Genomic DNA, 15,977 nt, shown 5'->3' on the forward strand with positions numbered 1-15,977 from the left:
GGATGTGTTGAGTTGACTTCTGCTGCCAACGAGACCACCAATGCCATCCAGAGCCAATGAAGTCATAGCTGCGCTGCACTTCATTGGTACTTTACCGGTTACGGCAGCCCAAATACGTGTGTGGACACAAACGGATCTCCTACTGTCCAACGTTCACCATATAATACTGTATGGGAGTCAGCATCGTAAATTAACCAGTGAGCTGAAGGCTTTCACCACCAAAATAGCGGAATTCAGTGTGGAAGACAGCATCCTCCTCTGGGGGACTTGTGTTGTGGTCCGAACAAGGGTCAGGACACCATACTGAGGGACCTTCATAATGGACATCCAGGAGTATCCAAAATGAAAATACTCGCCTGCATCAATGTCTGGTGGCTGGGCCTGGACACAGGGATAGAGTGACTGGCTGAGCAATGAAGTGTGTGCCAGGAACTGCAGAAGCTTCCGCCCGCTGCACAGCTTCATCCCTGGGAGTGGTCGGGGCAGCTCCATGCTGACTCTGCCAGCCCCTTTCAAGGCTCTATGTACCTGATCATAATCGCCACGCATTCAAAATGGCTGGAGATCCACAGGAATTCATCCACAACTTTTGAGAGCGACTATAAAACTGCGCCCCTGGTTTAGCACACACGGCATCCCAGAAGTGCTAGTCACCGACAATGGCAGGCCGTTCGGGGGTTTCACAAAAACTAACGGGGTGCAACACATCTGCACGGCTCTGTATCACCCAGCTTCAAATAGGCTAGCCGAACAAGCGGTACAAACGTTCAAGGGAGGATTGAAAAAGCTCACTTGAGCTCCCTCGACACACTCCTCGCCAGATTCTTATTTTTTTATCGAACCACTCCATATGCCGTGACCGACGTCGTACTGACACAACCTCTGATGCACCGCAGACATTGGACCCGCTTCAGCCTTGCTTTTACAGAGATTGGCGGGAAAATGTGCTGCGGTCAAAAGCAACAAGAACATTGCCCAGACAAGCGTAAACCGACCAAACAGTTTGTACCAGGTGACACAGTCTCCATTAGGAACTTTGGCGATGGCGCAAATTGCATAGTAGTTCAACAAACAGAAGCATTATCGTACCAGGTTCAAGTACACGACTGCGATAGGAAGAGGCACGCAGATTATCTCAGAGCCAGGAGACCAGCAATGTGTCAAGTGGAGCCTGCTTTGGCTCAGATAACTCTGGTACCAGCAGCTTCCAGGCGTTGCCCCAAGGAGGACTCGATGCAGAAATGAAGGAGGTAAAGGATGTAAAATCTGACAAGAAGACCCAGGCATCGGATGTTTCTGACAGTGAACATACCAACAGCAACCACCAGCGGTTTTCCAACCACGACGATCAGCGAGAAAGCGACGTTTTCTGTCTATATAATACACCACTGGATCCAGCTCCACAAACGCACGCAGCACAGCCACAGGCGAAAAGAAGTAAGCACCATCCACTTCACCTTCATCAGAGGAGTCTTCGGACTTTGGGGGGGTAGAGGGATGTTATAGCGCGCATGAGGCCATGGGATCGGACCAATTAGTCTCCCCGTGAGTCTCGTGGAGTGCGAGCTTCCCCGCTGAGGAGCAGGGGCCCCATCAACGGGACCGTGGACACTATAAAAGCTCAGCCCAGGGCAGCTCGGTGGCGCAGTGGCTAGCACTGCTGGCTCACGACGCTGAGGATCCGGGTTCGAATCCCGGCCCTGCGTCACTGAGCGTGTGGAGTTTGCACATTCTCCCCGTGTCTGCGTGGGTTTCACCCCCACAACCCAAAGATGTGCAGGGTAGGTGGATTGGCCATGCTAAATTGCCCCTTAACTGGAAAAAATTAATTGGGTACTCTAAATTTCAAAACAAAAGCTCAGCCCGAATGGGAGTCGGGTAGAGAAGTCCCCACTGGCACCTGTGTTCAACATGTAAATAGTTTCCTGTTCAATAAACAAACAGTTTCTCTTGGCACCTCATGTGGACTCCTCTCTGGACACAATATCTCCAAACACATTACTTCAATTAAAATTTATTGAGGTGGAAAAGGATTTTTCTCTCCATGATGAAAAATTTAATAGATTGTTGTAAAAATAATAATTGGCAAGCTGATTATTTGCTATTAACATTTAAATGGCAAAATGATTTCTCAGGCTGGACATATAAAAGATACAAAGTAGTTTTGTGTTAAGTTCAGCAATGATATATCTACAGCTATGTCACTGTCATGGTTTAGAATCTACGTTTACCACTCTGCCGCATTGTTTTGGAACTACATTGTTTTTGGCAGCATAGTGAACATAAAAAATCTCTTACATTCTTCAGCTTGATCTACAAAGCGGCAGATTGTTCAATATGGGTCAAAAGGACATGGATATTATTCACTCCTTGTTGAAAAGTCTACAGAGTAAAACCCCATCTCAGCCACACAACAGGAAAATTATGTATCCTTTTCTCATCTTGGCTTATCGAATAGAAAGCCGATTGAAGTTTTGAAATAATATTACATTAAAATAAATCTTCACTTCTATATCTGTTTTTTTTTCACTGTATTAAATCTTAGGCCACTTGTCTTGTACCCTGAAGCCAAAAGAATGGGCAGCTCATGTGCCAAAGTTAAAGGCAACTTGCTTGCCAATCCTTCCTCCATTCCCGCAAGGGAAATATTCTGACTAACACTCCACATGCCCGTAAAACTGCCAAAGTTCCTCCCGAACCTTCCTCTCTAATACCTAGAACATCAATGATTATCATTCACATAGAAGCATCATCCCCTCCAAGTTACACACCACCCTGACTTATTATATTTTGTTTCATCGTCACTTGGTTAAAAACCCTGGAATCTCTACCAGAGGTACACTGTGGGAGTACCTTTGTCATACAGACTGCAGCAGTTCAAAAAAGCAGCTCACCACCTCCTTCTCAAGGCCATCTAGAACATTAGATGATGACGCCCACATCTCATGATTTAAAAACATCAAATCATTTTAGAAGGAAATTACATCCCACACTCCTAGGTGCAGTATGCTAGTGCTCCAAGCACTGTGTCATTGCACCAGCTTTGGGTGGGGTTGTGGGACAGTTAAAATGGCCGTGATTCAGTGGCCTTGTTGCGCTCAAGCGAGAGTGCAACGAGGCCGGTAAATAGCGGGAGATGCCAAAAACGAGAACCATGCCGGCTGCCAAACCTTTCGCAATGCAACCGGCCCGCTCTCATAGGCCAAATTGGATCCCATCATAGCGTGGTGAGAAACCAATAATGATCACTTCACACCAACCTCCATACAAATAACAGGAGCAACCCCATATTCAACGGCCTCCCGTGATCCAACCACCACCCCACAAAGTGATTATTTGGGCGCTTATTTATTAAGAAGTGAACCTGGGCTTCTGTGGGGACCCGAGAAGGTGAGTAGCTATTTTCGCTCGCAGGCAAAGAGCCCGGGGAATGGGGCTGCTGCCCCTGTTCTCAGAGGGGGTTCCAGCCTCAGTCGAGGTGGGCCGCCATGGGATATGTGAGGTATCAGAGCTGGGGCGGGGGTGGGGGGGGGGGGGGGGAGTTTCTGCTGGGGGGACAACCGCACATGGGTCCTCCATGCCATCCTCTGGATCGTGTGTACCCGATTTGGCAGCAACCCTAGTCCGTGCCTGTTTGCCCCACTGATAACCCATAACTCCCACTGACCGTGGAGACCTCTGGCCGTGCGGCTGAAGGCTAGTGCTAATAGGGAAGTGGTACTAGGGAACCGTCACTAAGTGAGCACTTCACTCATCCCAAGTGGATTCCCATGGGTGGGTGTGCCATGTAGCATGTGGAGCTTATTGCTTAGCATCTCAATCAGACCCTGCTGCCTGGACACTGTTCCTGAACACTGTGGGAGGCAACAGCACAGACGCAGAAATCAACATCCGAACACGCAGGGAATGGACCTGAGCCCCGGGGACATGCTTGCTGTTGGAAGATGGGTGAGTGAAATGGGGAGGGGACCTGCGCCCGGTCCAGGTAACGTGATGCGCAGCTGTCTGGCGTGCAGGGTATGTGGTCCTGTGAGCAAGGGCCTCCGCTGCAGCCAAGTGCAGCATCGACAGAGACTCGAGCCGGTGGCCCATGTGGGTCCCGTCCGCCCTACAGGCCAGGGCATGCCGGGTTTGGGGGGAAGCAATGGGGGAATGGAGGGTCCCGAGATGAAAGACATTGCTGTTTGACAGTCTCACGCCCTCCCCCAATTCCTGACAGGTATTGAATGGTATGGACGATATTTTGAACTCCATGGAACTTGCCCTAGTGGTGCTGCTGGCAGGCTGGGTGGCCAGGCGCCGGAGAAGGCGGCGGCGACAGCAGAACCGACAGACACTCGAGGCGGTGGCCCATGTGGGACCTGGCCTCCTATCAGGCCAGGGTGAGACCCACAGTGGGAGGCCCGCAACGGCGAAGGCGGACAAGTGCCGCTGGTTTTACGTGGCTGCCGAAGGAGGTTCCGCCTCAACAAGGAGACTGTGCGGCACCTATGCCATGACCTCATGGACTTGGCAGCACATGGAGAAGGAGGACATCCGCTCACAGCCCTGAACTTCTCTGGCTCAGGATCATTCCAGGGACTTGGGTGGCATCTCATAAGCTACAGCCTACAGGTGCCTCCGACAGGTCACGGATGCCCTGTTTGCCTAGGCCGAAAACTATATAAACTGACATGGACCAAGCCCAACAAGATTCCAGGCAGCTGGGGTCTCTACCATTGCTGGGATGTCCTGGGCCCGAGGCATGTCACCTTGTGCGCACCGGGCCATAGGGAGTGCCCTCCGTCAAGAGGAAGAGTTCCACTGCCTGAACATCCGACTTATGTATGAATACCACCTGAAGGTCATGCATGTGTGTGCACGCTTCCCAGAGAGTGTGCAAGACAACTTCTAGGGAAGTGGGACATCCCCAGCCTCTTCAAGGATCAACCCAGGATGGCATCTCAGCTCTCAGAGGATAAGGAGTACCTGCTTAGGACCTAGCTAATGACGGCAGTACGGAGCCCAGAGATCCGTACAATGAGGCCCATGCGACTACCCAGTCTGTCATCAAGCAGCGTATCAGTCTTCTCAAAATACGATTCCGATTCCACAACAGCTCCGGTGGTGCTCTGCAGAACCCCCCCCCCCCCCCCCCCCCCCCCCCCCCCCCCCCCCGCCCCGAAAAGGGTTGCCTGCTTTGTGGTGGAACCTAGCACAAAAGCGGGGAGACATGCTGGAGGCGGAGGAGGGGGAACATGTGGTCATGTCCTGGAGTGGAGGAAAGGGTGAGGAGGAGCCACCGGGCCAGCAGGGGCTGGAGGACAATCCTGGGGAGGAACTGGAGGACCAGCCGGAAGCTAGAGGATCTGGCAAGCCTGGAGGGCCAGGGCGGCCCTCATCGTCTCCCACTTTACGCAGGACGAGGCCTGGTCCCTCCCCCATTTTACACCCTCCCAGGGTCTGTGTTACATCAATCCAGGGTGCTGGTACTGTGTCAGCAATGTCAACGGGTCACTGTCAAGCCCGGGGGCTGATAATAACCTGCAGAGAGCTGAACACTGGTGCTCCTCAATCTATCTCATAGTCTGACCCCTGCCTGTCTGCTGACTGCTCACTCAGACCCATCACCTGCACGTGGTGTGGCTGGGGGGAAGGGGGATTGGTGAGCAGGGAGGTCCAGGATCCCATGTCGGGGGAGATGGGGCAAGGGTTTGGTGGTCAGCCCACATTGCGGAAGAAAGTGCCAGAGGCGTCATACTGGTTGTGGTGAAGGTTTTTTTAATGTATCATACAGAAATGTCCACCCACTCTCCCCACCACCCCCACGCAACCCCAGCCCCTCCCCCAATACACCCTTCCCCCTTCCCCAGTGCCTTCTCAGTGATCCTCGGTGAGCTCAGCCTTCCGTGCTCTATCGCTGTGTCTAGGTGTTGCCCCAGGATGCACATCAAATATGGAGGCTGCTTACAGCGTCTTGTGGCCTTCGATGCCCCTGGCGGTGCTTCTGGGGATGGAGGGCTCCACGCACTTGCTGGCAGCACCTGCACAGCCGTGCCGCACTGTACCGAATGCTGACTGCAAGACACGGTGTTGTCAGAGGGGTGGAACTTGGGGGAACTGTTGCCACTCCACAGGGCGGGACCATGTTGGCACCCAGCGCTCCCTCCTCCCGATCAGTGTCCATTGGGTCCTGGGGTTCACCTCGAGTCAGAGGGGCAGCTGGATTGAGCCCTGACTGTCCCTTCATCATCTGGTCCTGGTGACTCCCCAATGTCTGCACCATGGTGTCGATGCCCTCATTGATGCTGCTTGGTTATTGGGACATGCTCTGGAGTGCCTCGGCAATCCCCACCTGCAACTAGAACAAGCTCTGCAGCACCTCGGCTATTCCCACCTGAGACAGGGGCATGTCTCTCAGTGAGTCAGGCAGTCTAACGAGGCCCTCGGCCATGGCCGTCACAGACTACATCTTGGATACCTCCACTCATGCTGCTGACGCTGTGCACCAGGCTCTCCATTGCAGTTGCCACCCTAACAGTGTTGGCCATAGTGCCATGCATTGTCTCCACCATCTCCTGCGCACGTAGCCTCTGGGACTCTTCAATTGGCTCTGGACATGGTGGAGTGTCACTGACATCCCTCTTTGAATATTGAACTATCAGTGACCACAGAAACGAGGATGTAGTCCGAATGAAGGCTTTAATCGACAAGATGTTTCCCCAGCAGCCCAAGTACAGAAAAGGCAGCTGCAGGGGAGACACGGGTTCTTATACCCCGCCTTAATGGGCGGAGCTACCTTACATTCTGACCAATGGGTTACAAACTATTGGGCCATTGAGCAGCGAGCCTTCACCACCAATGGTGGCTCAGCACTCCCAGGTACCGTATTACCACTAGTCATACTACCATATTCACCCTCTGTTGAAAAAAGAACCGGGGGGGGGTGAGCTGCTTGATTGTCCAATCATAACTGGCGGTCCGTGCGGGTGGAATAGCATAACTGGTAGTATGACTAGTGATTGGGGACTGCACTCCTCTCGTACGGCGGCTGCCCACTGGCCCGTAACTATTTACAGAGACATCCACAGTTCTATAATTCTGGCAATAGGTTGTGTACATGTCACATTCAAAAGAGTCCATCAATAGTTCATAGTGGCTCGATCAGACGGTCGGGAGCCCTGATTGTCCTTTGCGATCGACGGAGCTTCGGCGGAGACGTCGATGGAGGTGCAGGCGTCTGTGACTCCGGAAGCTTGGATCCGTTCCCTGTGGCGGTTTCAACACCCCTAGATGTCACTGGTGAGGATGGTCGGACCGGGGAGGGGTCGTCTAATCCTCTGGGTGGCGCAGGTGAGGGGGTTGGCGGACCAGGGAGGGGAGCGTCTGTAGAGTGCAGTTGTGGGCGGGAGGGGTCCGGGCCTAGCCTGCGGGAAAAACGGTTCTCCAGGGAAGGGGGCTACAGTGAGAGGTGCCGGTGGGGGGGGGGAGGGTGGGGCTGGTGGTGTGGGCGATGGAGGGGATCCGGCGGGCACCAGGTCCCGTAGAGAGACCGTGTCTTGTCGGCCATCGGGGTACTACACGTATGCGTATTGCGGGTTAGCGTGGAGCAGCTGGACCCTCCCGACCAACGGGTCCGATTTGTGCGCCGCACGTGTTTCCGGAGCAGGATGGGCCCGGGGGCTGCCAGCCAGGTCGGGAGCGTGGTCCCTGAGGAAGGCTTCCTGGGGAAGACAAGGAGACGTTCATGAGGTGTTTGGTTAGTTGCAGTGCAGAGCAGCGACCGGATGGAGTGGAAGGCGTCTGGGAGAACCTCCTGCCAGCGGGAGACTGGGGGATTTCTGGACCGCAAGGCCAGTAGGACGGTCTTCCAGACCGTACCGTTCTCCCTCTCAACCTGTTCGTTACCCCGGGGTTATAACTGGTCGTCCTGCTTGAAGCAATGCCCTTGCTAAGCAGGAATTGACGCAGTTCGTCGCTCATGAAGGAGGACCCCCAATCACTGTGTATGTAGGCGGAGAATCCAAACAGGGAAAAAATGCTGTGGAGGGCTTTGATGATGGTGGTTGTGGTCATCGGGGCAGGGGATGGCGAACCTGAAGCGGGAGTGCTCGCCAATCAAGTTGAGGAAGTACGTGTTGCGGTTGGTGGAGGGGAGGGGACCTTTGAAGTCTATGCTGAGGCGTTCAAAGGGTCGGGAAACCTTTATCAGATAGACTTTCTCCGGGCTGTAGAAGTGCGGCTTGCACTCCACGCAGATGTTGCAGTTTCTAGTGACTGTCCTGACCTCCTCGATGGAGTAGGGCAGTTTGCGGGTCTTCACGAAATGGAAGAAACGAGTGACCCCCCCGGTGGCAAAGGTCCTCATGCAGGGCTCGGAGGCGGTCCACTTGTGCTTTGGCACATGTGCCACGGGATAGGGCATCAGGAGGCTCGTTTAGCTTCCCGGGATGATACAGGATCTCATAGTTGTAGGTGGATAGTTCGATCCTCCACCACAAGATCTTATTGTTCTTTATCTTGCCCCGTTGTGCATTGTCAAACATGAAAGCTGCCGACCGTTGGTCCGTGCCGGCCAGGTAATGCCTCCAATGTCGCACAGCTTCTACTATGGCCTGTGCTTCCTTCTCGACCGGGAGTGGCGGATTTCGGAAGCATGGAGGGTGCATGAGAAGAAGGCCATGGGTCTGCCCGCTTGGTTGAGGGTGGCTGCCAGAGCTACGTCGGACACGTCGCTCTCGACTTGGAAGGGGAGGGACTCGTCGATGGCGCGCATCGTGGCCTTTGCGATATCCGTTTTGATGCGGCTGAAGGCCTGGTGGGCCTCCGTCGATAGGGGGAAAGTGGCAGTTTGTATGAGAGGACGGGCTTTGTTAGCGTAATTGGGGACCCACTGAGTGTAATAGAAGAAAAACCCGAGGCAACGCTTCAGGGCCTTGGAGCAGTGAGGGAGGGGGAGCTCCATAAGGGGGCGCATGGGTTGCGGGTTGTGGCCTATCACTCCATTTCGCACTACGTAGCCGAGGATGGCTAGGCGGTCGGTGCTAAACACGCATTTGTCCTTATTGTAGGTCAGGTTCAGGAGTTTTGCGGTCTGGAGGAATTTGCGGAGGTTGGTGTCGTGGTCCTACTGGTCGTAGCCGCAGATGGTGACATTATCGAGATACGGGAATGTTGCCCGTAAACCGTATTGGTCGACCATTCGGTCCATCTCTCGCTGGAAGTCCAAGACCCCGTTTGTGACACCGAATGGAACCCTTAAGAAATGGTAGAGTCGCCCATCTGCCTCGAACGCAGTGTACATGCGATCGCTCGCGCGGATGGGGAGCTGGTTGTAGGCAGACTTTAGGTCTACCGTGGAGAAGACCTTGTACTGCGCGATTCTGTTGACCAGGTCGGATATACGGGGAAGAGGGTACGCATCTAGTTGCGTAAACCTGTTTGATGTACCATCAATTGTACGCGAGGCGAGTGATTTACCAAAGTCTGGCTATAATTGACTAGAACACAGCTCTGCGATCGTCTACAATGGAAAGGACGATCGTCAGGCGTCTGACCATTTATACCTCGTTAATAGAGGCGTGGTTAACTCAGCCTCTCGGCCAATTCTCCGAGAGGCACATGACCGACCAGGGCCAATGGTAAGCCGACGTTCTGGCCCAATGGCAGACAGGTATGCAGATCATATCACCACACTGTTGATGGTCTGACTGTAGTCTATGACCATCCTATTCTTGTCCCCGGTCTTCACCACCAAAACTTGTGCTCGCCAGGGGCTATTACTAGCCACGATGACCCCTTCGCTCAGAAGCTGCTGGACCTCGGACCTGATGACGGTCCGGTCCTGGGCACTGTATCGTCTGCTCCTGGTGGCGACGGGTTTGCAATCCGGGGTGAGGTTTGCAAACAGGGAGGGGGGATCGACCTTGAGGGTCAGACTCTGAAGATTACATTGAAAGTCTAACCCCAGGAGTGTTGCCGCGCAGAGGTGGGGGAGGATGTAGAGCCTGTAATTTTTGAACTCCCTCCCCTGGACAGTGAGGTTTGCGACACAATACCCTTTCATCTCAACCGAATGGGAGCCAGAGGCCAGGGAGATCTTTTGATTGACGGGATGGACAGGAAGAGAACAGCGCCTTACCGTGTCAGGGTGTATAAAACTCTCCGTGCCCCCAGAGTCGAGCAGACAGGACGTCTCGTGCCTGTTGATCAGTACTTTCATCGTCGCTGTGGAGTAAGTGCGGGGTCAAGACTGGTCCAAAGTTACCGATGCCAATCGTGGCAGAAGTTCGGGGTCGACCGAAGGTGTTGACCTTGGGTAGGGTGCTCTTTCCAAGAGCCGGTGCAGACTCGATGGGCCGAATGGCCTCCTTCTGCACTGTAAATTCTGTAACTTCTAGTCCGAATGACGGCTTTAATCGACAAGATGTTTCCCCAGCAGCTCAAGTACAGAAAGGCAGCTGCAGGCCCCAGCTGACCACCTGATGGTAGTCCTGGAAGTTCCTAAACATTTATAAAATGGACAAAGGATAACTCATAAAACACCTCTGCATTGTATTTAACATTCCAGCCAAGCCAACACAAGGAATTAGCAGACAAGACGTCTGCTTCAGCCAGCTCTGGACAAAGGACTATTCGGACTCTTCATCTCCAAATTGTTCAGTTCTACAGTTACCTGCTCAAAACACAATGGGCATTAACACAACGCCTCCTTAGCTGAATGGCTCGACCTGAAACCAACCTGTCACCTGTCTGGGTGAAGTTCTGTTTTCAGTTGCAGTTTAACCTCAGAGGAGAAAACTGGAGTGTAGGCCTGCAGCCTGCCTCTCTCACCTTGGCTCTCAATGTTGGATCCCCAGAGAGAATTCTGTATTTGAGTGAACTAATTCTCAGAATATAAGAATACTTTTCCCGCATCCCCAACTTGCATCCGAGTTCCTCGGACCTGGACCAGGAATTGTGCCAGACAAAGCCACCTGAAAGAACCTTCATTGGAAATTGATGTTCTGGACTCATGGGAAACATGTCCGCGGACATATCTCTGTACCTCTTTCTTTCCCTTACCCCTCTTTTATCGTATGAATGCAAAAAGGAGGGGACACGCATTTCGAGTCTGTGTAAAATTAACAAACCCTCTTATTTTACCCGATCTTGAGATTGCCATAGGGTGATTAATAGAGGATTCGATCACTCCAAAACTGAAGGATTGATGAAAATAGGCCACCACTTTCTCTGGCCACCACTTATAAAGGGGGAAATCAGAAACACCTTTCTGTTTACACACAGGTGGTGAGAGGAGAAATCAGGGCTGCTTCAATTAATCCCCTCCTGTTCTGAACAGTATCATTGAAGATAGAATTCTAAATGTTTCTTAATTCCATCTCTTAACAACCTATCAATATGTCAGGGGGCCATAAATATAAGGTAGTCACCAATAAATTCTGTAGGGATTTCAGGAGAAACATTTTTACCCAGTGCAAATTCATTGCCACAACAAGTGATTGAGGCAAATAATATAGATGTATTTAGCGGAGGCTAGATAAACACTTGAAGGATAATGGAATAGAAAGTTGTGCTGATAGGGTCAGATGAAGAGCGGTGGGAGGAGGCGAGTCTGGAACATCAACACCAGCATAGACAAATTGGACCTAATGAATGGTTTGGTAATGTGCTGTGCATTCATTTTAATTATATTCTGAGGCTAAGGATTTGCAGGGCATTATAAACAATATTTGGAGCTCCTGTACTTCATAAATCTGTTGAGAGCTCTGATGGATTATTGGGTTTACATGCTTACCTCACCTGGAAATTTTAGTGCAGGATGAGATGCCAGAGGTCCCTAATCGGTGTAGAGTTACCAACAAAGCATAGAAACATTTATAGCACGGAAGGAGAGCCATTTGTCTTTGTGGCAGCTGAAGGGATGTTATCCAGTTTATTCCCACATTCCAGTTCTTGATCTGTAGGTTACAGTATCTCAAGTACATGACCGATTGTTTGTTAAATATAATAAAGGATCCTGCCTCTCTCACTCTTTCAGGCTGTGAACTCCTGATCTCCACCATCTTGAGGGAGGGGATAGTAAGTACCTACTCGGTTAGCTGAGAGTTCAGTATCCAGGGGTTTAAAGTTCTGGGTGGAATGATTTGAGGTGAGTTGGCGGAGGGAGGGGGGGGGGGGGGGGGAGGTCACGGGACATGATGTCCCATAAACCCATAAACTACGACCCAGCAGAATCGAGAGGAGGAGATGAAACAAGTGAAAATGAACAACATTGCTAACAAGCTCTGCATCACTGGTTTGAACTGACGTTTATTTTTATAGTTGAGCATTTTCTTTAACCAAGCTTCATAGATTTCTTGGCAGGCTTGCAATCTGTCTGTCTGATGTCTTCAGCTGTAACAAGAAATGGAGTAACTAGATCATGGACGTCATTTCATTTTTGTTTTTCAGCAGTTTGAATCTCCCTCCAAAAACATTTGGCTCCTGGAATTGGAGCAAATAAATCCAACTTAAATAAAATTAGACAAAATGCATATTAAGAAGTGAAAATTCTGCTGCTTGTTATTATTTCTATTGAGCATGTTTCTGCTTGCTGGCAAGAATGATTCATTGAGTAGTTTACTAAGTAAAGGCTAGGTGGTGCTTCACAGCATGCACAGGAGCTCTTATGGCTTTCAGACACTTTCTCATGTTCAAGAATGGCATTAGATTTGTCACTTTGTGAAATTTATAAAACCAGTCTTGCAGAACACTTTCTTGGTTCATTGAGTAAATACACAGTCTTGATGCATTACATGGACACACAGATGAGAAAGATCTTGACCAGGATTCTCCGAGCCCAGGTCGAAGAATTGCCGGTGACGTGGTAAATTCCCGCCACACCGGGATGCGATTCTCCGGCGACCGGAGAATCGGCTGCAATTGCATCTGCATGGTCGACGTGGCGCCAGTCGGGGGCCACTGAAAGAGGCCCCCGCGGCGATTCTCCATGGTCAACCGGCCGAATTCCCACCGAGTTCTGCCGAGTCCCGCCGGCGTGGTTCCAACCTGGTACCACCCACCGGGAGCTCCAACCCGCGGCTGCAGTGGACGTCCTGGTGGGGGGATCAGACTCCGGTGGGGCCCACGGCGTCCAGGTTTACGATCGGGGGCTACCAATCAACGGGCGTCCGCGATCTGGAGGGTGCCTACTTGGTACCGGCGCGGAAACGGCCACCTCGTGTTTGCACCGGCATGGAGACGGCCATCGCATGCATGCACGGACCGTCCCGGTAGTACAGGGCCGCCTTTCGGCACCCGGACCAGCACGCAGCACTCCGGCGCCATGCTGGCCTCCTGAGGGCCACTGAATCGCTGGGCAGGAGGCCCGTTGATGCCGGCCGACTCCGGTGTTTACTCTGGCGTCAACACTTGCCCGGAGAATCCCGCCCCTTGTCTTTAATCCCGAGTCTGTGCTGGTCTCAGCAATGAAGTGCTAGAATGTACTTCCGGAATCCTGAACCAAGTGTGATGTAGGAAACCTGGGAATGCTGCAGGCAAGCTCTTTCAACCCGGAGAAGATGATTACGGGGCCCAGGTAGGGTGCGGGGGAATTAAACCTGGGAATGCTGCAGGCAAGCTCTTTCAACCCGGAGAAGATGATTACGGGGCCCAGGTAGGGTGCGGGGGAATGTTAGGATGGGCTATTTTTTTGAAAATGAATTAGTTAATAGAAATTTCTTATCTCCCATTGTTCAAATATTTTTGCTTAAATACTAAGTGGTGGTAAAAAGCTGATGATTTAGAAGAGCTTGTTTTTCTGACAGTGAAGGGAAGCTAAATTGACTTGGGAATACAGTGTTCGCCCAGGGTGCTTCCGCTCTTGTGACATTGCAAAACACAGATTCACTTTGAGGTAAGCATGTAAGTTTGGTTGCTTGTGGGCAAAATTTAAACTTTTCTGTCTGTTAGATAATATTTATGACCATCTCAGAGATGTATGTGTTAAAAATAAAAAAAATGCTGTTGCTTTCAGCTGTACTGCAGTGAGAAATTTCATTTTTTTATATATCTATGTAGCCTGTGATTCAGTCCGAAGGGCTTTTCAATGTATTTTTTAAACCTCATCTTAAGAGATTTCGAATTAGATAGTTTAACTGTTAAGTCATATTTATTCACATTGAATGAAGCACTTCTATTTTCAATTTTTTGTTAGCTCTGTTTTTGTTAGTGAATTCTTAATTGGGATTTACTGGCGAGAGCAATTTTACCCACTAGCCTTTCGGCAAGGTCCCAATTCCACCTAATGTTAAACGGCATCTCTGAGAAATGTTGAATTACGCTGTGACACATGCCGCTGTAAGCGGTTTCTAAGTAGAGGGGAAGCATTTCTCCACAGGAAAAAGAACTGCAAATAACATCCACTTACATATATTGACCCTGAAATTTCACGGGTTGAGCTGTGCTGCATTTATGCCAATGGCCTTTACCAGCTCATTTTCATACCCATTGGAGCAGTCATTGCCATAAAGCCTGTGTAAAGCCATATATAAAGGCAGTCTTGAAAAAGACATTTCATACTGAAGATTTCAGCAGGGTGAGCACAATGCTTGGCCTAGTGAGTCGCCCGTCAGCCAACATAGCTGGTTCTGATGAAAGATCATTGACCAGAAAAAAACACAAGATAAAAACAAATTACTGCCGCTGCTGGAATCTGAAACCAAAAGAGAAAATGCTGAAAAATCTCAGCAGGGATGGCAGCATCTATAGGGAGAGAAAAGAGCTAACGTTTCAAGTCCTGATGACCCTTTTCAAAGCTAAAAAGCAAAGGGTCATCTGGACTCGAAACATTAGCTTCTTTCTCTCCCTACAAATGCTGCCAGACCTGCTGAGATTTTCCAGCATTTTCTCCATTGGTCATTGACCAGAAACATTGACGATGCTTCTCTTTCCAAAACTGCTGTCTGCCTGACCTGATGAGTATTCCTGTTCGCATTTCCTGTTTTTACTTGAGACTGCCAGCATTCTCAATACTTTGCATTTGTATGACTATGTCATACATATGAGTATTGCTACATCAGGCTGTTGCTTGACAAGTGTGTGGGGCAGCTCTTGCAAATTTGGCACAAGCCCCCAAATGTTGAGGAGGACTTTGCAGGGTCTACAGGGCTGGGTGTGTTGCTGTTGTTTTGGGTGCCTAGGCCGATGCCGGGTGGTCCATCCAGTTTCATTCCTTTCTTGAGGCTTTGTAGCAATTCGATACAACTGAGGGACTTGCTCGACCATTTTCCAAGGGGCAGTTAAGAGTCGACCACATTACATTACTGTGTGTCTGGAGTTACATGTCGGCTAGATCGGGTAATAATGGTAGATTTCCTTCCCTAAAAGGACATTAACGAACAAGAGGGATTTTTACGACAATCGACAATGATTTCATGGTCACCATACCAAGACTCGTTTTTTTTTTAATTCCAAATTTGTTAACTGAATTTAAATGTCAGTAGCTACTGTTGGTGGATTTGGAACCCTTTCCCCCTTTGTGTCATGAAAAAAAAATGAAAATCGCTTATTGTCACGAGTAGGCTTCGATGAAGTTACTGTGAAAAGCCCCTAGTCGCCACATTCCGGCGCCTGTCCGGGGAGGCTGGTACGGGAATGATCCTTTGTGTAATTATCACAAAGCCTCCACCTCCCCAACTATCCTAACAGCAATTATTTGCTTGACCAACCCTCCACTTCAAATAAGTGATATCCTCACAACTCTTTAAGCAATTATATTCCATTTGATACAAACTCAAAATGACTAGTCTTCACAGAATTTACTCAATATTGTTGCAAGAGGAAATAGCACAAAATGCTTGTGGATGGGGCATTGTCAACTTGAATTACTTCATGGCCAACAAGCTCATGAAAGATTCTGCTTTCTTCCAATGGCTGTGTTTCTGGTGCCATGCTATTGACATGTGCACAGTTGCTGTGACATCCCTACAGAGAAGCACAGTTACTGGCTTCCATCC

General features: G+C 50.5%; 1 protein-coding gene across 10 annotated transcripts in view; it reads left to right on the forward strand.

Annotated features, from left to right (window-relative positions):
• The window catches only part of LOC119956323 (meiosis inhibitor protein 1), a 536,433-nt gene that overhangs the window by 513,857 nt on the left and 6,599 nt on the right, over nucleotides 1–15,977 (forward strand). For 9 of the 10 annotated variants that reach the window (XM_038783445.1, XM_038783450.1, XM_038783446.1 and 6 more), the window contains 2 exons: nucleotides 2,308–2,426; nucleotides 12,334–13,295. In XM_038783445.1, coding sequence (XP_038639373.1) covers nucleotides 2,308–2,426; nucleotides 12,334–12,400 — 186 coding nt within the window. In that variant the 3' untranslated portion in view covers nucleotides 12,401–13,295. Of the gene's footprint in view, nucleotides 1–2,307; nucleotides 2,427–12,333; nucleotides 13,296–13,787; nucleotides 13,877–15,977 lie in introns of those variants that run through there. The other variant, XR_005458631.1, reaches the window with a different exon arrangement.

Source organism: Scyliorhinus canicula, chromosome 23 (assembly GCF_902713615.1).
Source record: "Scyliorhinus canicula chromosome 23, sScyCan1.1, whole genome shotgun sequence".
NCBI classification, from domain to species: domain Eukaryota; kingdom Metazoa; phylum Chordata; class Chondrichthyes; order Carcharhiniformes; family Scyliorhinidae; genus Scyliorhinus; species Scyliorhinus canicula.